General features: G+C 54.2%; 1 protein-coding gene across 5 annotated transcripts in view; it reads left to right on the top strand.

Annotated features, from left to right (window-relative positions):
• Positions 1-21,985, top strand: part of LOC147097413 (microtubule-associated protein 1A-like) — a 165,314-nt gene that overhangs the window by 106,833 nt on the left and 36,496 nt on the right. Inside the window, exon 1 of one of the 5 annotated variants that reach the window (XM_085972370.1) lies at positions 3,463-3,546. The exons of 1 other annotated variant lie outside the window; for it this stretch is intronic. Coding sequence is in view for 1 of the 4 variants with exons in the window: in XM_085972368.1 (XP_085828494.1) it covers positions 7,277-7,286 (10 nt within the window). In the remaining 3 variants the exon portion in view is untranslated. 3 more of the 5 variants (XM_085972369.1, XM_085972371.1, XM_085972368.1) reach the window with 3 other exon arrangements.

A 21,985-nucleotide genomic window follows, 5' to 3' on the forward strand; every position in this document is an offset into this window, starting at 1 on the left:
CCCCTCCCTCCCTCTCTCTCCCCCCCTCCCTCCCTCTCCCCCCTCCCTCCCTCTCTCCTCCCCCTCCCCTCCCTCCCCCCTCCCCCCTCCTCACTCCTCTCCCCTCCCCTCCCTCCCTCCCTCTCTCCCCCCCTCCCTCCTCTCCCTCCCTCTCTCTCTCCCCTCCCCCTCCCTCCTCTCCCCTCCTCCCCCTCTCTCCCCTCCCTCTCCACTCCCCCTCCCTCCCTCTCCCCCCTCCCTCCTCCCTCTCTCTCCCCCCTCCTCCCTCCCTCTCCCTCCCTCCCTCTCTCCCCCCCTCCCTCCCTCTCTCCCCCCTCCCTCCCCTCTCTCCCCCCCTCCCTCCCTCTCTCTCCCCCCCCTCCCTCCCTCTCTCTCCCCCCTCCCTCCCTCCTCCCTCTCTCTCACCCCCCTCCCTCCCTCCCTCCCTCCCTCTCCCCCCCTCCCTCTCTCTCCTCCCCTCCCCTCCCTCCCTCTCCCCCCCTCCCTCCCCCCTCTCTCTCTCCCCCCTCCCTCCCTCACCCCCCCCTCCCTCCTCTCCCCCCCCTCCCTCCACCCTCCCCCCCCTCCCACCCTCTCTCCCCCCCCCCCTCCCTCCCTCTCCCCCCCTCCCTCCCTCCCTCCTCCCCCCCTCTCCTCCCTCTCCCCCCCCCTCCCCTCCTCCCCCCCTCCCTCCCTCCCCCTCCCTCTCTCCCCCCTCCCTCCTCTCCCCCCCTCCCCTCACTCCCTCCCCCTCCCTCTCTCTCCCCCCCTCCCTCCCTCCACTCCCCCCCCTCCCTCCCTCCTCACTCCCCCCTCCCTCTCACTCTCCCCCCCTCCCCTCTCTCTCCCCCCTCCTCCCTCCCTCTCTCCCCCCCCTCCCTCCCTCTCCCCCCTCCCTCCCTCTCACTCCCCCCCTCCCCCCCCTCCCTCCCTCCCCCTCCCTCTCTCCCCCCCCCCCCTCTCTCCCCCCCCTCCCTCCTCTCTCTCCCCCTCCCTCCCTCTCTCCCCCTCCCCTCCCTCTCTCCCCCCTCCTCCCTCTCCCTCCCCTCCCTCCCTCCTCTCCCCACCTCCCTCCCTCTCTCCCCCCTCCCTCCCTCCCTCTCTCCCCCCCTCTCTCACCCCCCCTCCCTCCCTCTCTCTCCCCCCCTCCTCCTCACTCCCCTCCCTCTCCTCTCTCCCCCCCCTCCCCTCCCACCACCCCCCACCCCCCACACCCACCCACCCTCCCCTCCACACACACCCCACCCCCCCACCCACCCTCTCCCCCACCTCCCCCACTCACCCCCCCCCCACCCCCTCCACACCCCACCCACCCACACACCCCCACCACCCCACACCCCCCCCACCCTCACACCCCCACCACCCACCCACCCCCCACCCACCCACACACCCCCCCCACCAACCCACCACACCCCCCCTCTCCCCCCTCCCACCCCACCCTCACACCCACCCCCTCCCACCCACCCCCCCACCCCCCTCACCCTCACACTCCCCCCCCACCCCCACCCTCACACTCCCCCCCCCCCCCCTCACACTCCCCCCCCCCTCTCCCCCTCCCCTCCCCTCTCACCCCCTCCCCCCCCTCTCTCTCCCCCCTCCCCCCACTCTCCCCCCTCCTCCCTCCCCCCCCTCTCCCTCCCCCCCCCACCCCCCCTCCCCTCACTCCCCCCCCTCCCCACTCCCCCCCCTACCCCCCACTCACCCCCCCACCCCCCCACACCTCCACCCCCTCCTCTCCCCCCCACCCCCCCCTCTCCCCCTCACTCTCCCCCCTCCCCCCCTCCACCCTCTCTCACCCCCTCCCCCCTCACACCCCTCCTCCCTCCCTCCCCCTCCCTCCCTCTCTCCCTCCACCCCCCTCCTCCCCCCCTCCACCCTCTCCCCCCTCCCTCACCCCCCCACCCTCCTCCCTCCCCCACCTCTCCCCCCTCCTCCCTCCCTCTCCCCCTCTCCCCCCACCTCCTCCCTCCTCTCCCCTCCACCTCCCTCCCCCCTCCACCCTCCCCCCCTCCTCCCTCCCCCCTCCTCCCTCTCCTCTCTCCCCCCTCTCCCTCTCTCCCCCCTCCTTCCCTCTCTCTCCCCCCCTCCTCCCTCTCCCTCCCTCCCTCCACTCCCCCCCCTCCTTCCCTCTCTCTTCCCTCCCTCTCCCCCCCCCTCCTTCCCTCTCCCCCCCTCCTTCCCTCTCTCTCCCCCCTCCTCCTCCCTCTCTCCCCCCTCCCTCTCCCCCCTCCCTCTCTCTCTCCCTCCCTCCCCCTCTCTCTCCCCCCCCTCCCTCTCTCCCCCTCCCTCTCCCCCCCTCCCTCTCTCTCTCCCTCCCTCCCCCTCTCTCTCCCCCCCTCCCTCTCTCCCTCTCTCTCTCCCCCTCCCCCCCCTCTCTCCCCCCTCTCTCTCTCCCCCCCTCTCTCTCTCTCCCTCTCTCTCTCTCCCCCCTCCCCCTCTCTCTCTCCCCCCCCTCCCTCTCTCCCCCCCCTCTCTCTCCCCCTCTCTCTCTCCCCCTCCCCCCCCCTCTCTCTCCCCCCCCCTCCCCCCCTCTCTCTCTCCCCCCCTCCCCCTCTCTCTCCCCCCCCTCCCCCTCTCCCCCTCTCTCTCCCCCCTCCCTCTCTCCCCCCCTCCCCCTCTCTCTCCCCCCCTCCCCCTCTCTCTCCCCCTCCCTCTCTCTCTCTCCCCCTTCCTCTCTCTCCCCCTCCCTCTCTCTCCCCCCTCCCCCTCCCCTCTCTCTCCCCCCTCCCCCTCCCCCTCCCCTCTCTCTCCCCCCTCCCCCTCCCCCCTCCCCTCTCTCTCCCCCTCCCCTCTCTCTCCCCCTCCCCTCTCTCTCCCTCCCCCTCCCCCTCTCCTCCCTCTCTCCCCTCCCCTCTCCTCCCTCTCTCCCCCCCCCTCTCTCTCCTCCCCCCCTCTCTCTCCCCTCTCCCCTCCCCCCCTCCCCTCTCCTCCCCCCCTCCCCTCTCTCCCCCTCCCCTCTCTCTCCCTCCCCCTCCTCCTCCCTCCTCTCCCCTCTCCCTCCCCCCTCTCTCCTCCTCCCTCCCCCCTCTCTCCTCCTCCTCCCTCCCCCCTCTCTCCTCCTCTCCCTCCCCCCTCTCTCCTCCTCTCCCTCTCCCCTCTCCTCCCTCCCCCTCTCCTCTCCTCCCTCTCCCCTCTCTCCTCCTCTCTCCCCCCCTCTCTCCTCCTCTCCCTCTTCCCTCCTCTCTCCCTCCTCCTCCCTCTCTCCCCCCTCCCTCTCTCTCCCCCCCTCCCTCCTCCTCCCCTCTCCCTCTCCCTCCCTCCTCCTCCCCTCTCCCTCTCCCTCCCTCCTCCTCTCCCTCCCCTCTCCCTCCTCCCCCTCTCCTCTCCCTCCTCCCTCTCCCTCTCTCCCCCTCTCTCTCCCTCCCTCTCTCACACACACTCTCTCTCTCTCACACACTATATCTCCCCCTCCCTTTCCCTCTCTCTCTCTCTCTGTGCTGTGGGGGTTAATGCTGCGGGTGCATTGATGAAGTGTGAGAGAGAGGCTGGGCGGCTCCGCCCTGGACTCGAGCCGAGGCAGCTGGAGGCTGCAGAGTGAGACACAGAGCCGAGCGAGCGGTGAGACCGGTAGGTACCGGGGACCGGGCTGGGGCAGCACTCGCAGGCGATGGGAGTCAGACTGGCGCAGCTTTGATCGTGGAGTCTGATCACTGCGATTGGGCAAGTACGAGAAATGTAGGGTTTTTATATATAAAAGAAAAACAGGATTCATGTTGACGAGGAGTTTGGAAGTGAGATAGATTCAGACAGAGGATTTATTGAAGCCAGCTCTGTGTGTGAGTGCTTGGCAACAGATGATCGCAGCCTGTCTGATGCACACAACAGGCTGCTACCTTGAAATCTCTGAGACATATCGGGGTATTTGTGTGTAAAATACTTCTATCTGGAAATATCTGTATTTATTCCATATCTCCCTCTTTCCATTCGTCTGTTTATTTCTGCTTCTGATTTTTTCCACAATTAACAGATTCTGCATTGGAACTCTGATCTTGTGGCTTTATATTTTAAGAGAGGCTGATTTATTTATTTTTTCCAAACAAGCCTTGTTGCAATTTCTCCTCCCACCTCCCCTTCAAAAAATTACTAAAAATGTAGATGTTTCTATTCCATTAAACCCCAGCCCCTCCCCTGGCTGCGAATAATGTCCCCTTTTTTTTAGACATTATCTCCAGCTGGACTGGGCTCAGATGGCATGCAGCAGATTTTTTTGTTTTTAAAGTGTTGAAAATTCCGGCTTCAATGGCCAGACAAGAAGAAGTATCCAGGTAAAGGTTAAGATGCAGAGAGAGAGAGAGACTGAACACTGCGGCAAATCCTGCAGTCTCTTTGTACCATCTCTCTCTGAGCCTCTCGTCTCTGCAGTGGACCAGACTCGTTCCTGCTGATTGAAAAAAACCTTTTATTATTTGTTGAAAACCTTCCAATCATTGAGGGATGGTGGGGTGGGGGTGAAATATATATTTTTGCCCTACCAAAACTTTTAATTTAAAAAACAAACCTTTTTAAGTAACTTTTTTTTGGGAGACCCACTTTATTTATTTTTTATTATATACGTGCCCTTCATGTTTATCCCCGGCAATCACTTGGTGTTAAAAGGCCAGTGGAGACAATTTGGCAATCTTAAAAGTATTTCTTGCAATCCGTAATAAAATCAGGGAGCTCAGGTCCCCACAGATGTCGGTGCAGGAGTTGCTAGCCTGGAGAGGACTTGTGTGCAGTATGTCTGTGTCAAGATTGCAAAACTGATGTTCCCCTTATTGTAAATCTGTGCCTCCCCCTTCCCCTCCTGAATGTACATGGTGCTGTTTTTTCCCCTTTATTGTTAGATGCCCTAACATTTTGTATTGCAGTAAAATCAGCCCCAATACTTCAACCTGGTTGCTGCTGAATTAAGAGGCATCGCAACCTTGCGGCGCTTGTGGCGCAATAGATAATTTTCCCAAGCGCAGCGATTTTCCTTCTGAAAATGGGGTTTCAGTATTTGATTGCGGTAGATTGCAACTTTTACGAGAGATTATCCGTTAGCATCCTTGCAATTCATAATTATCACAACCAGGGAAGGTGGGATTAGCATGTTTGTTATTTGCACAATGAACTCGATTAATTTTCGTGGATTTGAGTTATATGAAAGAAGTTGGGGTTGGGGATTGTGGTTTAGGAAAATGCTGCATCATCGGTGCCTGAAGGGTGCAGAGAACATCAAACTGACCTTTAACCCATTGTCGACTGCAGCAGATTAAGAGATTAAGCTCTAACATTGAAGGGGGTCGAACAGGTCACACAGAGCTCCAGAATTTCGTTCTGACCTGCAATGAAGCAATCTTATTTCCAGGCACACATTCAAAAGATAAATCTCAGGTTGGAGAATGAGAGTTGAGCTGTAGAATGTCTAGAATTAAAAGCATATTGTGCTAAAATGGATTTACATCTTCCAATGCCACTGATTTCTGCACTTGAATCTCTCATGTTCCAAGAATAGGGCAGAATATATTAATCTAGTCTGACCCCCCCCCCCTCTAAAATTAAAATGCTTGTGTATAAAATTAATTATCGTGCAGCATTTCTGAGAGGCTGCTGGAGCAATGATCAGATCTCACTCACCCAGATAGGAAGGCAGCCATTGAGCCAGGACAGTGAGACTAGGTTAACGGCACTGTCTGTGGGGGGGGGTGAAAGAAATTGTGTTACGATTATTGCATCTCCAACTCTGTGGGACCGACAGAAGGGTCTCGGAATCGGTGCCTCTGTTTTAAAACAGGGATGCTTTCTGGGCAGATTCTCTGTAATGTCGCAGGCGTTAGTATAACACAGCCTTGTGTGGGCAGGGCGGCCAGCTTAGACTGAATGGTTTAGAGCATCGTGCGAGGATAACACCATTTTAAAACGGACCCCGCGTCGCTGGAGAACAGCTCGGGAAAGAGAGATGTGATGGCGTTTAATTTGGCGGACAGGTATTTGAAATTTTAAAAATTCAGTCTGTCGCAAGCAGCAGTTTTTTTTTTCATCGTTTATGCTTCCTGTGACAGCGCCTTTGTTTTATGCTCCTTGTTAAGAATGTTCTAACGTTTAAATGCCAACAGTTACTTGGCTGCAGATCCTTTTTTATTTATTGATGGTCCTGCTCTGCGTGGTGCAGGTGTCTGGTACCAGAGCATACTGCAGTGGCAGGCGGCAAAACCCGGACTGGATTTCATGGTCAGCTGTTGCACCCTTCAATCTTCCTCCCTCCCTCCAAGCCCAGGCCGTCCAGACCTGGCAAAAGAATGGCCATTCCGACAATATACAGCGAGTGCCTGTGTCGTGTGCAGAAATAAAAGGAGAACTGGTGGCTCTCATTAAGAGCAGCCTTTGAGAGCTTGGATGTACAGAAAGTAGCACAGCCTGTGTGTCAGCATTGACACTGTTGATACTCTCCGAGATAAACTGCTTGCTGAATGCAATTACCCAGCCGTCTATTCGAATAATACGTTATGGGGCAGACAATCCTTTTAACTTAAAATTCATTGTTAATAGTGCTCCCTTCTTCCCTCATTCCTTTCTTTATTCCATGTCTTTCTTCCCTCCGTTTCTCCCCCTTCCCCGTCTCACCCCATCACTCCATCTTCTCTCCCCGTGTCGCTCTCCCTCTCTCTCCTCGTGTCGCTCTCCCTCTCCTCGTGTCGCTGTCCCTCTCTCTCCCCGTGTCCCTCTCCCTCTCCCCGTGTCCCTCTCCCTCTCTCTCCCCGTGTCCCTCTCCCTCTCTCTCCCCGGGTCGCTCTCCCGCTCTCTCACTCTCCCTGTGTTGTTCTCCCTCTCTCCCCGTGTCACTCTCCCTCTCTCTCCCCATGTCGCTCTCCCTCTCTCTCCCCATGTCACTCTCCCTCTCTCGCCCCATGTCGCTCTCCCTCTCCCCATGTCGCTCTCCCTCTCTCTCCCCGTGTCGCTCTCCCTCTCCCTCTCTCCCCAGTGTCGCTCCTCCCCCTCATCACTCCCCCCTTCTCTCTCCCCAGTGTCACTTCTCTCCCTCTCCCTCTCCCCCGTGTATCACTCCCCCTCTCTTTCCCCTGTGCCACTCCCCTTCTGGTAAACATTTATCCTGGGACTCCAGTGCTACATTTCTAAATCTATTAAACCAGTGAGGACGTCATGTGGAAATCTGTCCCAGAACAAAATGGTTCTGTGCAACATCCAGGTCAGCAATAACATAAGATCCAAAATCTGATTGGCTCGTCCACCTAATCTACAAAATGTAAGGATGACTTGTAAAGTTGCAGCGAGCATTTGTATAGAATTCTCTTCAGGATCCATATAAAGCTGAATGGTGACTGGTGAGTGTTTGTTGTTCTACAAGAAGCCTTAATGGATTGAGTTTCTTTTCAGGTACTATTGACGCTGAACTGGAAGTTTGTGAACCCTTGGTTATTAGTCGCTCAATCCTGGCTCAGTTGGTAGCCTGTCATCTCCGAGTGGGAAGGTTATGGATGAGACTCCACTACTTACTGGTCTTTGTGCGACCTTCCTGTGTGCAAATGGTGTTTGTCTACGCAACAACAGTGACTGAAAGTAATTGGCTGGCTCTGAAGCGATTTTGGGACATTCCCGAGGAGGTGAAAGGTGCTTTATAAATGCAGGCTTCTCTTTTTTCTTTTGCCCAGACTTGGAGCCTTCAGCTTGGCTGGTAGATGGAGTGGATCCCATGTTGTAGTTAAGCTGGTGTTATATTCGCTAGAGCTTAGAAGAATGAGAGGGGATCTCATTGAAACTTATAAAATTCTAACAGGACTAGACAGACTAGATGCAGGAAGGATGTTCCCGATGGCAGGGGAGTCCAGAACCAGGGGTCACAGTCTAAGGATAAGGGGTAAACCATTTAGGACAGAGATGAGGAGGAATTTCTTCACCCAGAGAGTGGTGAACCTGTGGAATTCTCTACCACAGAAGACAGTTGAGGCCAATTCATTAAATATATTCAAGAAGGAGTTAGATATATTTCTTAAGGCTAAAGGGATCAAGGGATATGGGGAGAAAGCAGGGACAGGGTACTGAATTTGGATGATCAGTCATGATCTCATTGAATGACGCAGCAGGCTCGAGGGGCCGAATGGCCTACTCCTGCTCCTATCTTCTGTTTCTATGGTGTTGGTGCGAAGGGTCTGCAGTGATGGCTGTTGGTCTCTCCCCAACTCGAGTTGTTCCCATTGCTCGAAGATATATTTTTGGTGTATTTGGCAAACAGAGAATCCACCCTCCCAGCCACTGCAGTACTTGTTCTAGATTCCTAAGATGGACGTATACTCACATAGCAAGATCTGTGGTGGATTCCATCTAATGACGATCAACTAATCCGGCAATGCCTCGATTTTAAAATTCTCATCCCTTGTTTTCAAACCCCTCCATGGACTCGCCCTTCCCTATCTCTGTAACCTCCTCCAACCCTCCCGAGATCTCTGCGCTCCTCCAATTCCGGCCTCTTGCGCATCCCCGATTTCCATCGCACCACCATTGGCGGCCGCGCCTTCAGCTGCCTGGGTCTTAGGCTCTGGAATTCCCTCCCTAAACCTCTCCGCCTCGCTCTCCTCCTTTAAGACGCTCCTTAAAACCGACCTCTTTGACCAAGCTTTTGGTTACTTGCCCTAATTTCTCCTTATGTGGCTCGGTGTCAAATTTTGTCTGATAATCGCTCCTGTGAAGCGCCTTGGGACGTTTTACTACGTTAAAGGTGCTATATAAATGTAAGTAGTTGTCGTAAGCGGAGCAGAGAGAAAACGCACCCATTAGTGCACCGATCCAGGCCAGTTCAGCAGAAACTCACGGACCCTTGTAATGTCGGAATTACAGGGATCTACTTGGCATTGGCGGTGTTATGCATTCAACTAAAACATCCGCTTTGTGGTCAAGCGCAGCTGTTAGTAGAGGAATCCAGGCTGAAGCAATCTGAATGAACCATTGCACTGCCAACACGGTGCTGCAGATAGCTCTGTAGGTCTGGCTCATCTGACCTCCCCCCCCCCCCCCCCCCCCCCGCCACCCCACCCTCCGACTACGTCTAGACGCATTTCCCAACTCTCTCTGGCCCCCCAAATCTGTCCCAAGTTGGGGAATTGGTTTGACCCAGTTAGAGGAGAGGTGCGGGCTGTATCGGGTCGGAAGTACGAGGGGAAACGGGCTTGGTTGGGTGAGGTGAGCAGATGGATTTCGACGGGTTTGCATTGCGAGGTGACGAGTCAGTGAACTGGTTTCGAGCAAGTGTTGGAGAATGACCCGGACAGTTTGGAGAAAGAAGGCGGAAAAGATCTTTTTGGTTTAAACTGACTTGTTAAATCTAATATTACAAGCGATGCAGATAAGAAGCTAGAGGATTAAACTTACTGTGGTTGGAAAGGGCACTTTAGGGAAGGAGAGGAACCGCTGGAGAATGATGAAGTTGATTTATCAGCAATCCAGACATGAATTTTGTTCCCTTGGCGACGACTCTCAGGCTTTAGACAAGGACAGAAATGGCGTTCAGCTCCCGTCTAAAGCCTGCCATGGAATGTACAGGAGATTTGATGCATTTTGCTTTTGGAACCAGAAGGAAATAAGAAACTCTCAATTTTAATAAGCAGTGACAAAATTGTAGCCTTGAAATTACATGTCTGGATTTGGGTGTCGAGTGGGAGGGGATGCTCTACGGTTGTTATTTTATCACCGTGCCGTGTCACAGCAGCACAGATTCATCCTGCACCGCTTCATCAAAGGGGCCGCTCAGAGTCTTTCTGGGACCAAACCACTGAAGTCGATGCAGTGACGTAGACTCGGGCCTTTCTCGTTTTCCAGTAAACGGGCCATGCTGGAGGTTGGGCGTGCCCGTGGAACTCAGGTGAGGATTTAGCCGTGCTGCCTCCTGTAGTCAAAGAGCCCGCCAACACTCAGTGTCACCTGGGTGAGGGTGGACCTGTACCCCGGTCCGATGATGGGCTTCAAAAGTCTTGATTTCCCTCACCATGGTATCAGCCATTTATCTTAAGTAGCTATTACCCTCAGCAGCACCTCCCAAACCCGCGACCTTTACCACCTAGAAGGACAAGGGCAGCAGGCACACGGGAACACCACCACCTCCAAGTTCACCTCCAAGTTGCCCACTGTCCTGACTTGGAAATATATCGGCCGTTCCTTCATCGTCGCTGGGTCAAAATCCTGGAATTCCCTCCCTAACAGCCCTGTGGGAGCACCTTCACCACACGGACTGCAGCGGTTCCAGAAAGTGGCTCACCACCACCTTCTCAAGGGCATTTAGGGAATGGGCAATAAATGCTGGCCTTGCCAGCGACGCCCACATCCCATGAACGAATAAAAAAAAACTGTCAGTATTATAATTAGTTATAGTATATAATTTGCTCTGGTACCTGTCTTGACCAATCAGCGATGTTTATCCATCGCAGTTAGACTGATTGCGGGGCAGGCCATACCATCATAAAGGGTTATTCAATTATAAAGCACCTTTCCCGACTTCAGGACGTCCCAAAGCGCTTTACAGCCAATTAAGTACTTTTTGAAGTGTAGTCACTGTTGTAATGTGGGAAACGCGGCAGCCAATTTGTGCACAGCAAGCTCCCACAAACAGCAATGTGATAATGACCAGATAATCCATTTTAGTGATGTTGATTGAGGGATAAATATTGGCCCCAGGACACCGGTGAGAACTCCCCTGCTCTTCTTCGAAATAGTGCCGTGTGATCTTTTATATCCACCTGAGAGGGCAGACGGGGCCTCGGTTTAACGTCTCATCGGAAAAACGGCACCTCCGACAGTGCAGTGCTCCCTCAGCACTGCCCCTCCGACAGTGCAGCACTCCCTCAGTACTGCCCCTCCGACAGTGCAGTGCTCCCTCAGCACTGCCCCTCTGAAAGTGCAGTGCTCCCTCAGTACTGCCCCTCCGACAGTGCGGCGCTCCCTCAGTACTGCCCCTCCGACAGTGCAGTGCTCCCTCAGTACTGCCCCTCCGACAGTGCAGTGCTCCCTCAGCACTGCCCCTCCGACAGTGCAGCGCTCCCTCAGTACTGCCCCTCCGACAGTGCGGCGCTCCCTCAGTACTGCCCCTCCGACAGTGCGGCGCTCCCTCAGTACTGCCCCTCCGACAGTGCGGCACTCCCTCAGTACTGACCCTCCAACAGTGCGGCGCTCCCTCAGTACTGCCCCTCCGACAGTGCGGCGCTCCCTCAGTACTGACCCTCCGACAGTGCGGCGCTCCCTCAGTACTGACCCTCCGACAGTGCGGCACTCCCTCAGTACTGACCCTCCAACAGTGCGGCGCTCCCTCAGTACTGCCCCTCCGACAGTGCGGCACTCCCTCAGTACTGACCCTCCAACAGTGCGGCGCTCCCTCAGTACTGCCCCTCCGACAGTGCGGCGCTCCCTCAGTACTGCCCCTCCGACAGTGCAGCGCTCCCTCAGTACTGCCCCTCCGACAGTGCGGCGCTCCCTCAGTACTGCCCCTCCGACAGTGCGGCGCTCCCTCAGCACTGCCCCTCCGACAGTGCGGCACTCCTTCAGCACTGCCCCTCTGACAGTGCGGCGCTCCCTCAGTATTGCACTGAAGTGTCAGCCTAGATTTTTGTGCTCAAGCCTCTGGAGTGGGACTTGAACCCACAACCTTCTGACTCAGAGGCGAGAGTGGTACAATATATGTACTCCTGTTGAATTATGGGAAAACTTAAATATTTGCCGGCTTCACAATGCAAAAAAGTGCGTATGTGCGGGAATTTGAACGAGCCGTGCAGCCCCATTAAAGGGGCCACGCACCCCAAATAATTTTGTTTAGGGAACATTGTATCACACCTGTGCAGGTGACTTTGTGCCTGACCAATTAGATTCAGCATTTCAACACTTTAGGGATGCTCAATCTATTTTTAAAAAGTCTAATCCTGTCTTGTTTAAATATAAATTTAAATAATTTGCTCATCAAGTAAATCCTTGGGCTGCCATATGCTGGTGTGTGAGGATAGATTCAGCGCGTGACTGCACGGCACTGCATTGGAGCAACCTGCAGAGAAACTCCTGCATCGACTTAGTGTCGTGCATTCTGGGTCAAATGCTATCCTCATCTCACCTCAGCCCACAGAAAATAATACACTCACGCACTCACTGTCACACCCCTCACCGTCGTCCTTCCTCTCCTCCCCACTTCTCCCCCACCTCCTCTCCCCATCCCCCACCTCCTCTCCCCATCCCCCACCGCCACCTCCTCTCCCCATCCCCCACCTCCCATCCCCATCCCCTTCTCTCCCCATCCCCAACCTCCTCCCCCTTCTCTCCGCATCCCCCACCTCCTCTCTGCACCTCCCTTCCCTCCCCACCCCTTCTCTCCGCATCCCCCACCCCTTCTCTCCCCATCCCCCACCTCCACCTCCACCTCCTCTCCCCATCCCCCACCTCCACCTCCTCTCCCCATCCCCCACCTCCCATCCCCATCCCCTTCTCTCCCCATCCCCAACCTCCTCCCCCTTCTCTCCGCATCCCCCACCTCCTCTCCGCACCTCCCTTCCCTCCCCACCCCTTCTCTCCGCATCCCCCTTCCCTCCCCACCCCTTCTCTCCGCATCCCCCACCTCCTCTCCCCCCATCCCCCACCTCCACCTCCTCTCCCCATCCCCATCCCCTTCTCTCCCCATCCCCAACCTCCTCCGCCTTCTCTCCGCACCCCCCACCTCCTCTCCGCACCTCCCTTCCCTCCCCACCCCTTCTCTCCGCATCCCCCACCCCTTCTCTCCGCATCCCCCACCCCTTCTCTCCGCATCCCCCACCCCTTCTCTCCGCATCCCCCACCCCTTCTCTCCGCATCCCCCACCTCCTCTCCGACCTCCCTTCCCTCCCCATCCCCCCACCTCCTCTCCGACCTCCCTTCCCTCCCCATCCCCCCACCTCCTCTCCGACCTCCCTTCCCTCCCCATCCCCCCACCTCCTCTCCGACCTCCCTTCCCTCCCCATCCCCCACCTCCTCCCCACTTCTCTCCCCGTCGCCCATTCTCTCTCCTCCTCCCCCATTCTCTCTCCTCCTCCCCCATTCTCTCTCCTCCTCCCCCCTTCTCTCCCCACTTGAGTATCCCTGATTATAATCGCTCCACCATTGGCGGCCGTGCCTTCAGCTGCCTGGGCCCTAAGCTCTGGAATTCCCTCCCTAAACCTCTCCACCTCTCTCCTCCTTTAAGACATTCCTTAAAACCTACCTCTTTGACCAAGCTTTTGGTTACCTGTCCTAATATCTCCTCATTGAAAGAAAGACTTGCATTTCTATAGCGCCTTTCACGACCACTGGATGTCTCAAAGCACTTTACAGCCAATGAAGTACTTTTTGAAGTGTAGTCACTGTTGTAATGTGGGAAACGCAGCAGTCAATTTGCGCACAGCAAGCTCCCACAAACAGCAGTGTGATAATGCCCAGATAATCTGATTTAGTGATGCTAATTGAGGGATAAATATTGGCCAGGACACCGGGGAGAGCTCCCCTACTCTTATTCAAAAAAGTGCCACGGGATCTTTTACGTCCACCTGAGAGAGCAGACGGGGCCTCGGTTTAATGTCTCATCCAAAAGACGGCACCTCTGACAGTGTGGCGCTCCCTCAGTGCTGCACTGGGAGTGTCAGCCTAGATTTTTGTGCTCAAGTCTCTGGAGTGGGACTTGAACCCACGACCTTCTGACTCAGAGGCGAGGGTGCTGCCCACTGAGCCACAGCTTGTGGTGGTGCTAGTGGGGACTTGAGGCCATGTGGCTCGGTGTCAAATCTTGTTGGATACCCTGTTGATGATGCTGTGACGCGCCTAGTGATGTTTTTCTACGTTAAAGGAGCTTTTTAAATGCTGTTGCTGTCGTTGGCCCAGTTTCCTAATATTCAGCATCCGTTATTGTTGTCGATAATTGTGGTGGTGCCAATGGGGAGCGGAGGCCGTTGGGCTGTCCTGGTGTTGGGGGTCCAGACTGGAAGGGGAGGAGTGCACAGTTGCTACAGAAGAGGTTTTATAGAGTGGGAGAACTGGACGAAATGAATGTACCAGACCTTCCTGAAGTGAAAAAGCCATTCTCTGTTTCGGGGAACAGGAGAGGGTTGTGGTGACAACCTAAATGCACAGCTCGCATGGAAGGTTAAGGGGAGATTTAATAGAGCTGTTCAAAGTTACGCGGGGCTTTGATAAAGTAAATAAGGAGAAAATGTTTCTATTGGCAGGAGTGTCAGTAACCAGAGGACACAGATTCAATAGTAACTTTCAAAAGGGAATTGGATAAACACTTGAAAAGGAAAAATTCACAGGGCTCTGGGGAGAGGGCCGGGGGGAGTGGGACTAATTGGAGAGCTCTTTCAAAGAGACGGCACAGGCACGAAGGGCCGAATGGCCTCCTTCTGTGCTTTCCGATTCTATGGAGAGGCTTGAAAAGCGGAGAGAGGGAAAGCCGTGTATGTAGCGAAGTCAAAGAGCAACATTGAGGAGCACGGTGGCAAAGACTATTGAATGGAACGGAAAGGGAAGGCCGAGGCCTGTGGCGGTGAAAGGCAGTGTTTGTATGGCAATGTGAACAGTTCCCACCGTGTACAGCGGGTGTGTTTGTTTATGAACTTAAGAACATAAGAATTAAGTGCAGGAGTCATCCATACGGCCCCTCGAGCCTGCTCCGCCATTCAATAAGATCATGGCTGATCTTCGACCTCAACTCCACTTTCCCACCCGATCTCCATATCCCTTGATTCCCCTTAGAGTCCAAAAATCTATCGATCTCAGCCTTGAATATACTCAAAGACTCAGCATCCACAGCCCTCTGGGGTAGAGAATTCCAAAGATTCACAACCCTCTGAGTGAAGAAATTACTCCTGATCTCGCCCTTAAATGGCTGACCCCTTAGCCTGAGACTGTAACCCCTGGTTCTAGACACTCCAGCCAGGGGGGGAAACAAGGTGCAGCCAACAAGCTGAAACAGGCAGCCCGCTTAATACGGTTTGACGTAATAAAACTCACAATACTCAATACTTGGTTTGAGCATAAAGCAAGGCTTTAATCAACTTGTTTCAGAACATAGAGGTCTAGCTGTACTTCACTAGTTCCTTGTCTTACAAAATGTCCCTGGAAAGCTGGGGCCCACGCTTGAGTATTTATACTCCTTGGACGGCGCCACCAGCTGGCCGTCCAGCGTTATTTCATGAGTAGTTTCTTGATGATGATGAGATTTATAACACGGTTTAAGGGGCGTCTTTGTGATTGAGGTGATGAGAAATGGTTGGCGTCCATTGCCCAATATAGGTGGCTATCCATGATTAGAGGGGATGGTATAAGGGGTAAGTTTTATATTTATTCCTCCTGATTCTTGAATTTTGTTTGTGTTATTTGTCGGGTTGTTGAGGGTGCCTTTTCCTACCTATTATCACATGGTTTGTTTGAGCCAAGCAGAACAAAGTTACCCTTTTTTCCACTCTCAGTGCACATTTAAAATTTGACGGTGGGGTCGTAGACAAGACCTTTAATTATATGGCGGATCTCCTTTGGCATTGCTCACTGGAGTCTGGCGCACAGTTGTGGGGGATGCTGAATCCATCCCTTTTAAGACCCCTGCTCTGAATAGGCGGAGCCAGGTGATGGTAAGTTGCTGTGGTCAGTCAGAGCGCAATTGTATACTGCTTGTAAACTTCAGCCTGCAGATCGAGGGCTTCATGTTTAAGGATTGTTTCCCATCCGTAAAATCAAATAAAGAGCGCTACGAATATATAAAACGGGTAAATATTAGAAAGCTGTGGTTGGATAAAATGGCCGTAATTTGTCGAAGTTGAGAAGCACTTCAACGGTTAACCTCGGAGCAAGTCACGTTGGTATGGTTTTGTTATGCACAGTATCCTTTCTTGTGTAGTTCTTTTTTCTCCTTATTTGTGGTGATAAATTAAGAGGTCGCATAGCTGAGGCAGCTCCTAAAGTGACCCCTGACCACACCCCCACCCCCGGCCGAGTTGACAGCAGGAATATTTTTTTACCAGTTGGCCAATCGCCCCCTTTGTTCCATTTTTGGAAAACCAAGTATCTGAGCTATGCGACCCCCCCTGACCCGCTGATGTCATTGCCTGAATTCCTGCCGGATTGGAAGGAATTATTTCATAGTTGCATAAGTCAGCTGTCGAGCTTACCGAGCCGTCGTGTGTTTATAAACAATGGCCATAAAAGTAAAACTCGAGGCCTCCCCCACTACGTCGCGAGCGACGGGTTGAAATTGGAGAGTAGGCTCCGACTGGGATCCAGGCTTTGCAATGGAGCACAGGAATGTTTAACAGTATTGGAATCAGAGCCTTAAAAAGAATTGGACGGGGGCGGGGGGGGAATGAGAGATGTTTTTTCTTTTTTAAGAATTGCAGTTCAAGGGTCAAAGCCCACAGTGCACTGCAAAAGATGAGGTAGTCTTGACAGTTTATAACAACAGCAACTTGTATTTATATAGCGCCTTTAACGCAGTAAAACATCCCAAGGTGCTTCACAGGAGCGTAAATCAGACAAAATTTGACTTCGAGCCACATAGAGATATTAGGGCCGGTGGCCAAAAGCTTGGTCAAAGAGGTAGGTTTTAAGGAAGAGGAGGAGGCCATTCAGCCCCTCAAACCTGTTCTTCCTGCCAATTAGTTAGATCATGGCTTATCTGTACCACAACTCCAGTTAACCTCCATTGATCCATGTCCCCCGATACCCTCACCCAACAAAACCTGTCTATCTCAGTCGTGAAAGTAGTTACGTGTCGCCAGGATTGGGTTTTAAATGGAATATAAGAAAGAGCTTGCCTTTTATGTAGTACCTTTTCGCGGCCTCAGGATGCCACAAAGGGCTTCACAGCCGAACCGCGCATCCCCTTGCCCGCCCTGTCACGGGAGCGAGCTGCGTCCTCTACAGTCGGATGCGCAATGCTTTGGTTGTGGTCTGGGAGTTGATGCCCATCCACTGCAATAAGTCCTCGGTAACCAGGGAGACAGAGTGAGGTGGTGGTTGTTGTTGTTGTTGAGTGTCTAATTAGAAACGAAATATTGTCAAAAGTATTGTGAGGAATTTAGGGGACTGAATTAAATCCATGACGGTGAGATAAGATTTTCAACATCTTTTAGTCTGGCGGAGCGCAGGCCTTCAAATCTGTTGCCGTGGTGATGTGCTGGCACCGTGTCTTGAGGAGTGATGGGTTGTCGGGTAATCTGGTGATGTATCCGATAAATGGAAATAAAAACAGAAAAGTGTTTGTGTGTGTGTGCCTGGTGTGCATGCCTGGTGTGTGTGGTGTGTGGTGTCTGTCTGTGGTGTGCGTGTGTGTGTGTGTGGTGTCTGTGCGTGCCTGGTGTCTGTGTGTGGTGTGTGGTGTCTGTCTGTGCGTGTGTGTGTGTGTGTGTGTGGTGCCTGTGCGTGCCTGGTGTCTGTGTGTGTGTGTGCACGCATGTCTGTCTCTGTGTGCGTGCCTGGTGTCTGTGTGTGTGTGCGCGTGCGTGTCTCTGTGTGTGTGTGTGCACGTGTCTGTGTGGCTTCTAATGTCCGATCAATTTACAGCCGGTTTATACAGCTCGGCTGAGAATTCACCCCTCTGAGCCGGGAAAGAGAGAGTGCGTCTGCTTCACGCGTAGACTGAACTCTGTGCGTGTGCGATCCTTGTGCACGCGGCGCTCTGTGTGTGTGCAAGTAATATGTCCCACCAGTCCCCGAGTACTTTCTAAACCCAACCTGCCCCCACAGTGGAGTTACACTGCGCGCAGTGTCGAGCTGAAGCGGGTTGAGCTGGGCTGCTGAAGGATGTCTCCCACTGTTGCATCATCCAAAGTTAGACTGTCACTTTAACGTTGCTGCGCAGTGGGAACAATGCACCAGCGGCAGTATAACTACTCTCTGTAAGAGCCACAGTTTGATTGGGACCCAGGTCCTTCCCTCCTGGTTCTGTAAAATAATTTTTTTAAGGAAGTTGGTTGAATTACTGACCCATGAAGCAGGCCTAATACTCTGAGTGGGTTCGGTATGTGTAAAGGGAGGGTGTTTCCTCGCAACACTTAGCACAGAGGTATGCAGATTGTATAGTTGCAGTAGAAAATATTTGGCCAGTTGTTAGGGGCTGAGCTGCCAATCAAGCGGGCTGCTTTGTCCTGGATGGTGTCGAGCTTCTTGAGTGTTGTTGGAGCTGCACTCATCCAGGCAAGTGGAGAGTATTCCATCACACTCCTGACTTGTGCCTTGTAGATGGTGGAAAGGGCTTTGGGGAGTCAGGAGGTGAGACATTCGCCGCAGAATACCCAGCCTCTGACCTGCTCGGATAGCCACGGTATTTATGTGGCTGGTTGGAAAACACTGCATGGTGGCCTGTTAGAATCATAGAATCTTACAGCACAGAAGGAGGCCATTTGGCCCATCGTGCCTGTGCCGGCTCTTTGAAAGAGCTCTCCAATTAGTCCCACTCCCCCCTGCTCTTTCTCCCAGCGCCCTGCAAATTTATTCCCTTCCAGTAATTATCCAATTCCCTTTTGAAAGTTACTATTGAATCTGCTCCCACCGCCCTTTCAGGCAGCGCGTTCCAGATCACAACAACATGTTGCCCTACAAGCTGGCACTTCCGGGCGTTGAGGGGAGGAAAGCGGAGAGAGGACGGAAGGTTTATTCCCAATGACTTTGTGCACTGTGTGTGGTGCTAAAGACTTTGTTAATGAATGGATTCTGGCAGCTTGTGTTTGGCTAAACAGCTGATGCTAACATGACAATCACAACGAAGGTAGTAAATAACGGCTGTCACCATCGTGCAGACAGGAATTATTCTACTAACTGATTAAAGCTTCAACTAGTAGTAACCAGAACATAAGAATTAGGAGCAGGAGTCGGCCATACGGCCCCTCGAGCCTGCTCCGCCATTCAATAAGATCAGGGCTGATCTTCGACATCAACTCCACCTTCCCGCCCGATCTCCATATCCCTTGATTCCCCTAGAGTCCAAAAATCTATCGATCTCAACCTTGAATATACTCAACGATTCAGCATTCACAGCCCTCTGGGGCAGAGAATTCCAAAGATTCACCACCCTCCGAGTGAAGAAATTCTTCCTCATCTCAGTGTTAAATGGCCGACCCCTTATCCTGAGACTGTGACCCCTCGTTCTAGACTCTCCAGCCAGGGGAAACAACCTCTCAGCCTCTACCCTGTCAATCCCCCTCAGAATCTTGTATGTTTCAATGAGATCACCTCTCATTCTTCTAAACTCCAGAGAGTATCGGCCCATTCTACACAATCTCTCCTCATAGGACAGCCGTCTCACCCCAGGAATCAATCTAGTGAACCTCCGTTGCACCGCCTCCAAGGCAAGTATATCCTTCCTTAGATAAGGAGACCAAAACTGTGCGCAGTACTCCAGGAGTGGTCTCACCAAGGCCCTGTACGAAGACTTCCTTACTTTTGTACTCCAACCCCCTTGCAATAAAGACCAACATGCCATTTGCCTTCCTAATTGCTTGCTGTACCTGCGTGCTAACTTTCACTGTTTCCTGTACGAGGACACCTAAATCTCAACATTTAATAGTTTCTCACTATTTAAAAAATATTCTGTTTTTCTATTCTTCCTACCAAAGTGAATAACCTTGCATTTCCCCACATTATACTCCATCGGCCATCTTACTGCTCACTCACCTAGCACTTAGTCTATCTATATCCCTTTGCAGACTCTGGGGGTCCTCCTCACAGCTTATTGTCCCACCTAGCTTTATCCAACAAGGTTGCAAACAGCAAGTCTGACTCAACCGATTCAGTATTGCCCTTTCTGAAGACTGTAGGCTTCCCATAGGTTCTACATGAAGTTATTGGGACTTTAGCAGATAATCTAGGCTGACACTCCCAGTGCAGTGCTGAGGGAGTGCTGCACTGTCGGAGGTGCTGTCTTTTGGTTGAGTTGTTAAACCGAGGCCCCGTCTGCTCTCTCGGGTGAACGCAAAAACATCCCGCAGCACCAATGTTCCCTCTTTAAGGGGCTGTGCGGCCCATTCAAAAATATGGGCATGTGCGGTTTTTGCATTTGAAAGCCAGGGAACCGGCTGCGCGGGTGGTCCAGGCGGATGCACGGCTTAAAGGGAACATTGCACGGCGCTATTTCAATGAAGAGCAGAGGGAGTTCTCCCCAGTGTCCCGGCCAATATTTATCCCTCAATCAACATCACTAAAACAGATCATTATCACATTGCTGTTTGTGGGAGCTTGCTGTGCGCAAATTGGCTGCCACGTTTCCCACATTACAACAGTGGCGACACTTCAAAAAGTCCTTCATTGGCTGTGAAGCGCTTTGGAATGTCCTGAGGTGGTGAAAGGCGCTACAGAAATGCAAGTCTGTCTTTTATTTCTGGCTGTTGTTGAACTGGTTGGAGCCCATTGGGTAATTTCACATTCCACAATTTACCTCCGAGGCCAGACGTAGCTAAATATGAACAAAGCAGCTCGTTTCCAACATTCCACAACCCTCTGGAAGGTTCCACCACAACACAGCTGTCGCTGAAAGGACAAACCATTATTAATTAGAGCGAGGCTTGTGTACAACTGCTGAGCAGAGATTTATAGAGACTCCGGTGATATTTAATTGTGCACTGCAGTACAGACACGCACCACTGACGGACATACCCCCTCCCCCCTGATGGCCTTGTCCCCTCCCCCACTGACGGACATACCCCACCCCCCCCCGACGACCTTGCCCCTGCCCCCCTGACGGACATACCCCACCCCCCCCCCCGACGACCTTGCCCTCCCCCCCTGATGTCCTTGCCCCCTTCCCCCACTGACAGACATACCCCCTCCCCCCACTGTAGACCTTGCCCCTCCCCCCCTGACGGCCTTGCCCCCTCCCCCACTGACGGCCTTGCCCCCTTCCCCACTGACGGACATACCCCCCCCCCCCCACTGACGGCCTTGCCCCCCCCCCCCACTGACGGCCTTGCCCCCCCCCCACTGACGGACATGCCCCCCTCCCCCACTGAGGGCCTTGCCCCCCTCCCCCACTGAGGGCCTTGCCCCCCTCCCCCACTGAGGACCTTGCCCCCCTCCCCCACTGAGGGCCTTGCCGCCTCCCCCCTGACGGACATACCCCTGACGGTCATGCCGCCTCCCCCCCGACGGCCTTGCCGCATCCCCCCTGACTGACATACCGCCGCATTCCCCCTGACGGACATACCGCCGCATCCCCCCTGACGGACATACACCCTCCTCCCCCCTGACGGACATACCCCCTCCCCCCCGACGGACATGCCCCCTCCCCCCTGACGTCCTTGCCCCCTCCCCCCCCGACGGACATGCCCCCTCCCCCCCCCGACGTCCTTGCCCCCTCCCCCCCCCGACGTCCTTGCCCCCTCCCCCACTGACGGACATGCCCCCTCCCCCACTGACGGACATGCCCCCTCCCCCCTGACGTCCTTGCCCCCTCCCCCCCTGACGTCCTTGCCCCCTCCCCCACTGACGGACATGCCCCCTCCCCCACTGACGGACATGCCCCTCCCCACTGACGGCCTTACCCCCTCCCCCCCGACGGACATGCCCCCTGACGGACATGCCCCCTCCCCCACTGACTGTCTTGCCCCTCCCCCAGTCCCCCTCACTGACGAAGTCCTGATCCAGCGTGTTTTCTTTTTCTTGGCAAATTGTTGCTGCTGTTTGTATATTTGTGAGCGCGCTGAGTGGGAAATGTGACGGCCTTTTATACAAACAGAGACAGACCCTCCTGTGGCCTCTCTCAAGATGTCGTGCAGACAAATGTTAACAAATGACACGAGTCTCTGGACTGTAACGTTCTCAGGATTGGTGATGGTTTCTCAGGATTGGGGATGGTTTCTGGAGATGTCTGTCAGGAGGGTGCATTCCATGTAGATCCACTGCAATTTCTCTTTCCGTAACTTTGGGGCATTAACGACCCTCTCTGAGCTAATGCTGGATAATAACCAGGTACATGTGAATCCCGCCTCTCGGCTAGTGTGGGCCATCCTTTATTCCCGAGCCTATAGGCAAAGCCATAGGGGAATTGGAATGAGTTTATCGACTGCGT

The sequence above is a fragment of the Somniosus microcephalus genome, chromosome 32 (assembly GCF_052327205.1).
Source record: "Somniosus microcephalus isolate GS21.2 chromosome 32, FLI_Smic_1.0, whole genome shotgun sequence".
NCBI lineage: Eukaryota > Metazoa > Chordata > Chondrichthyes > Squaliformes > Somniosidae > Somniosus > Somniosus microcephalus.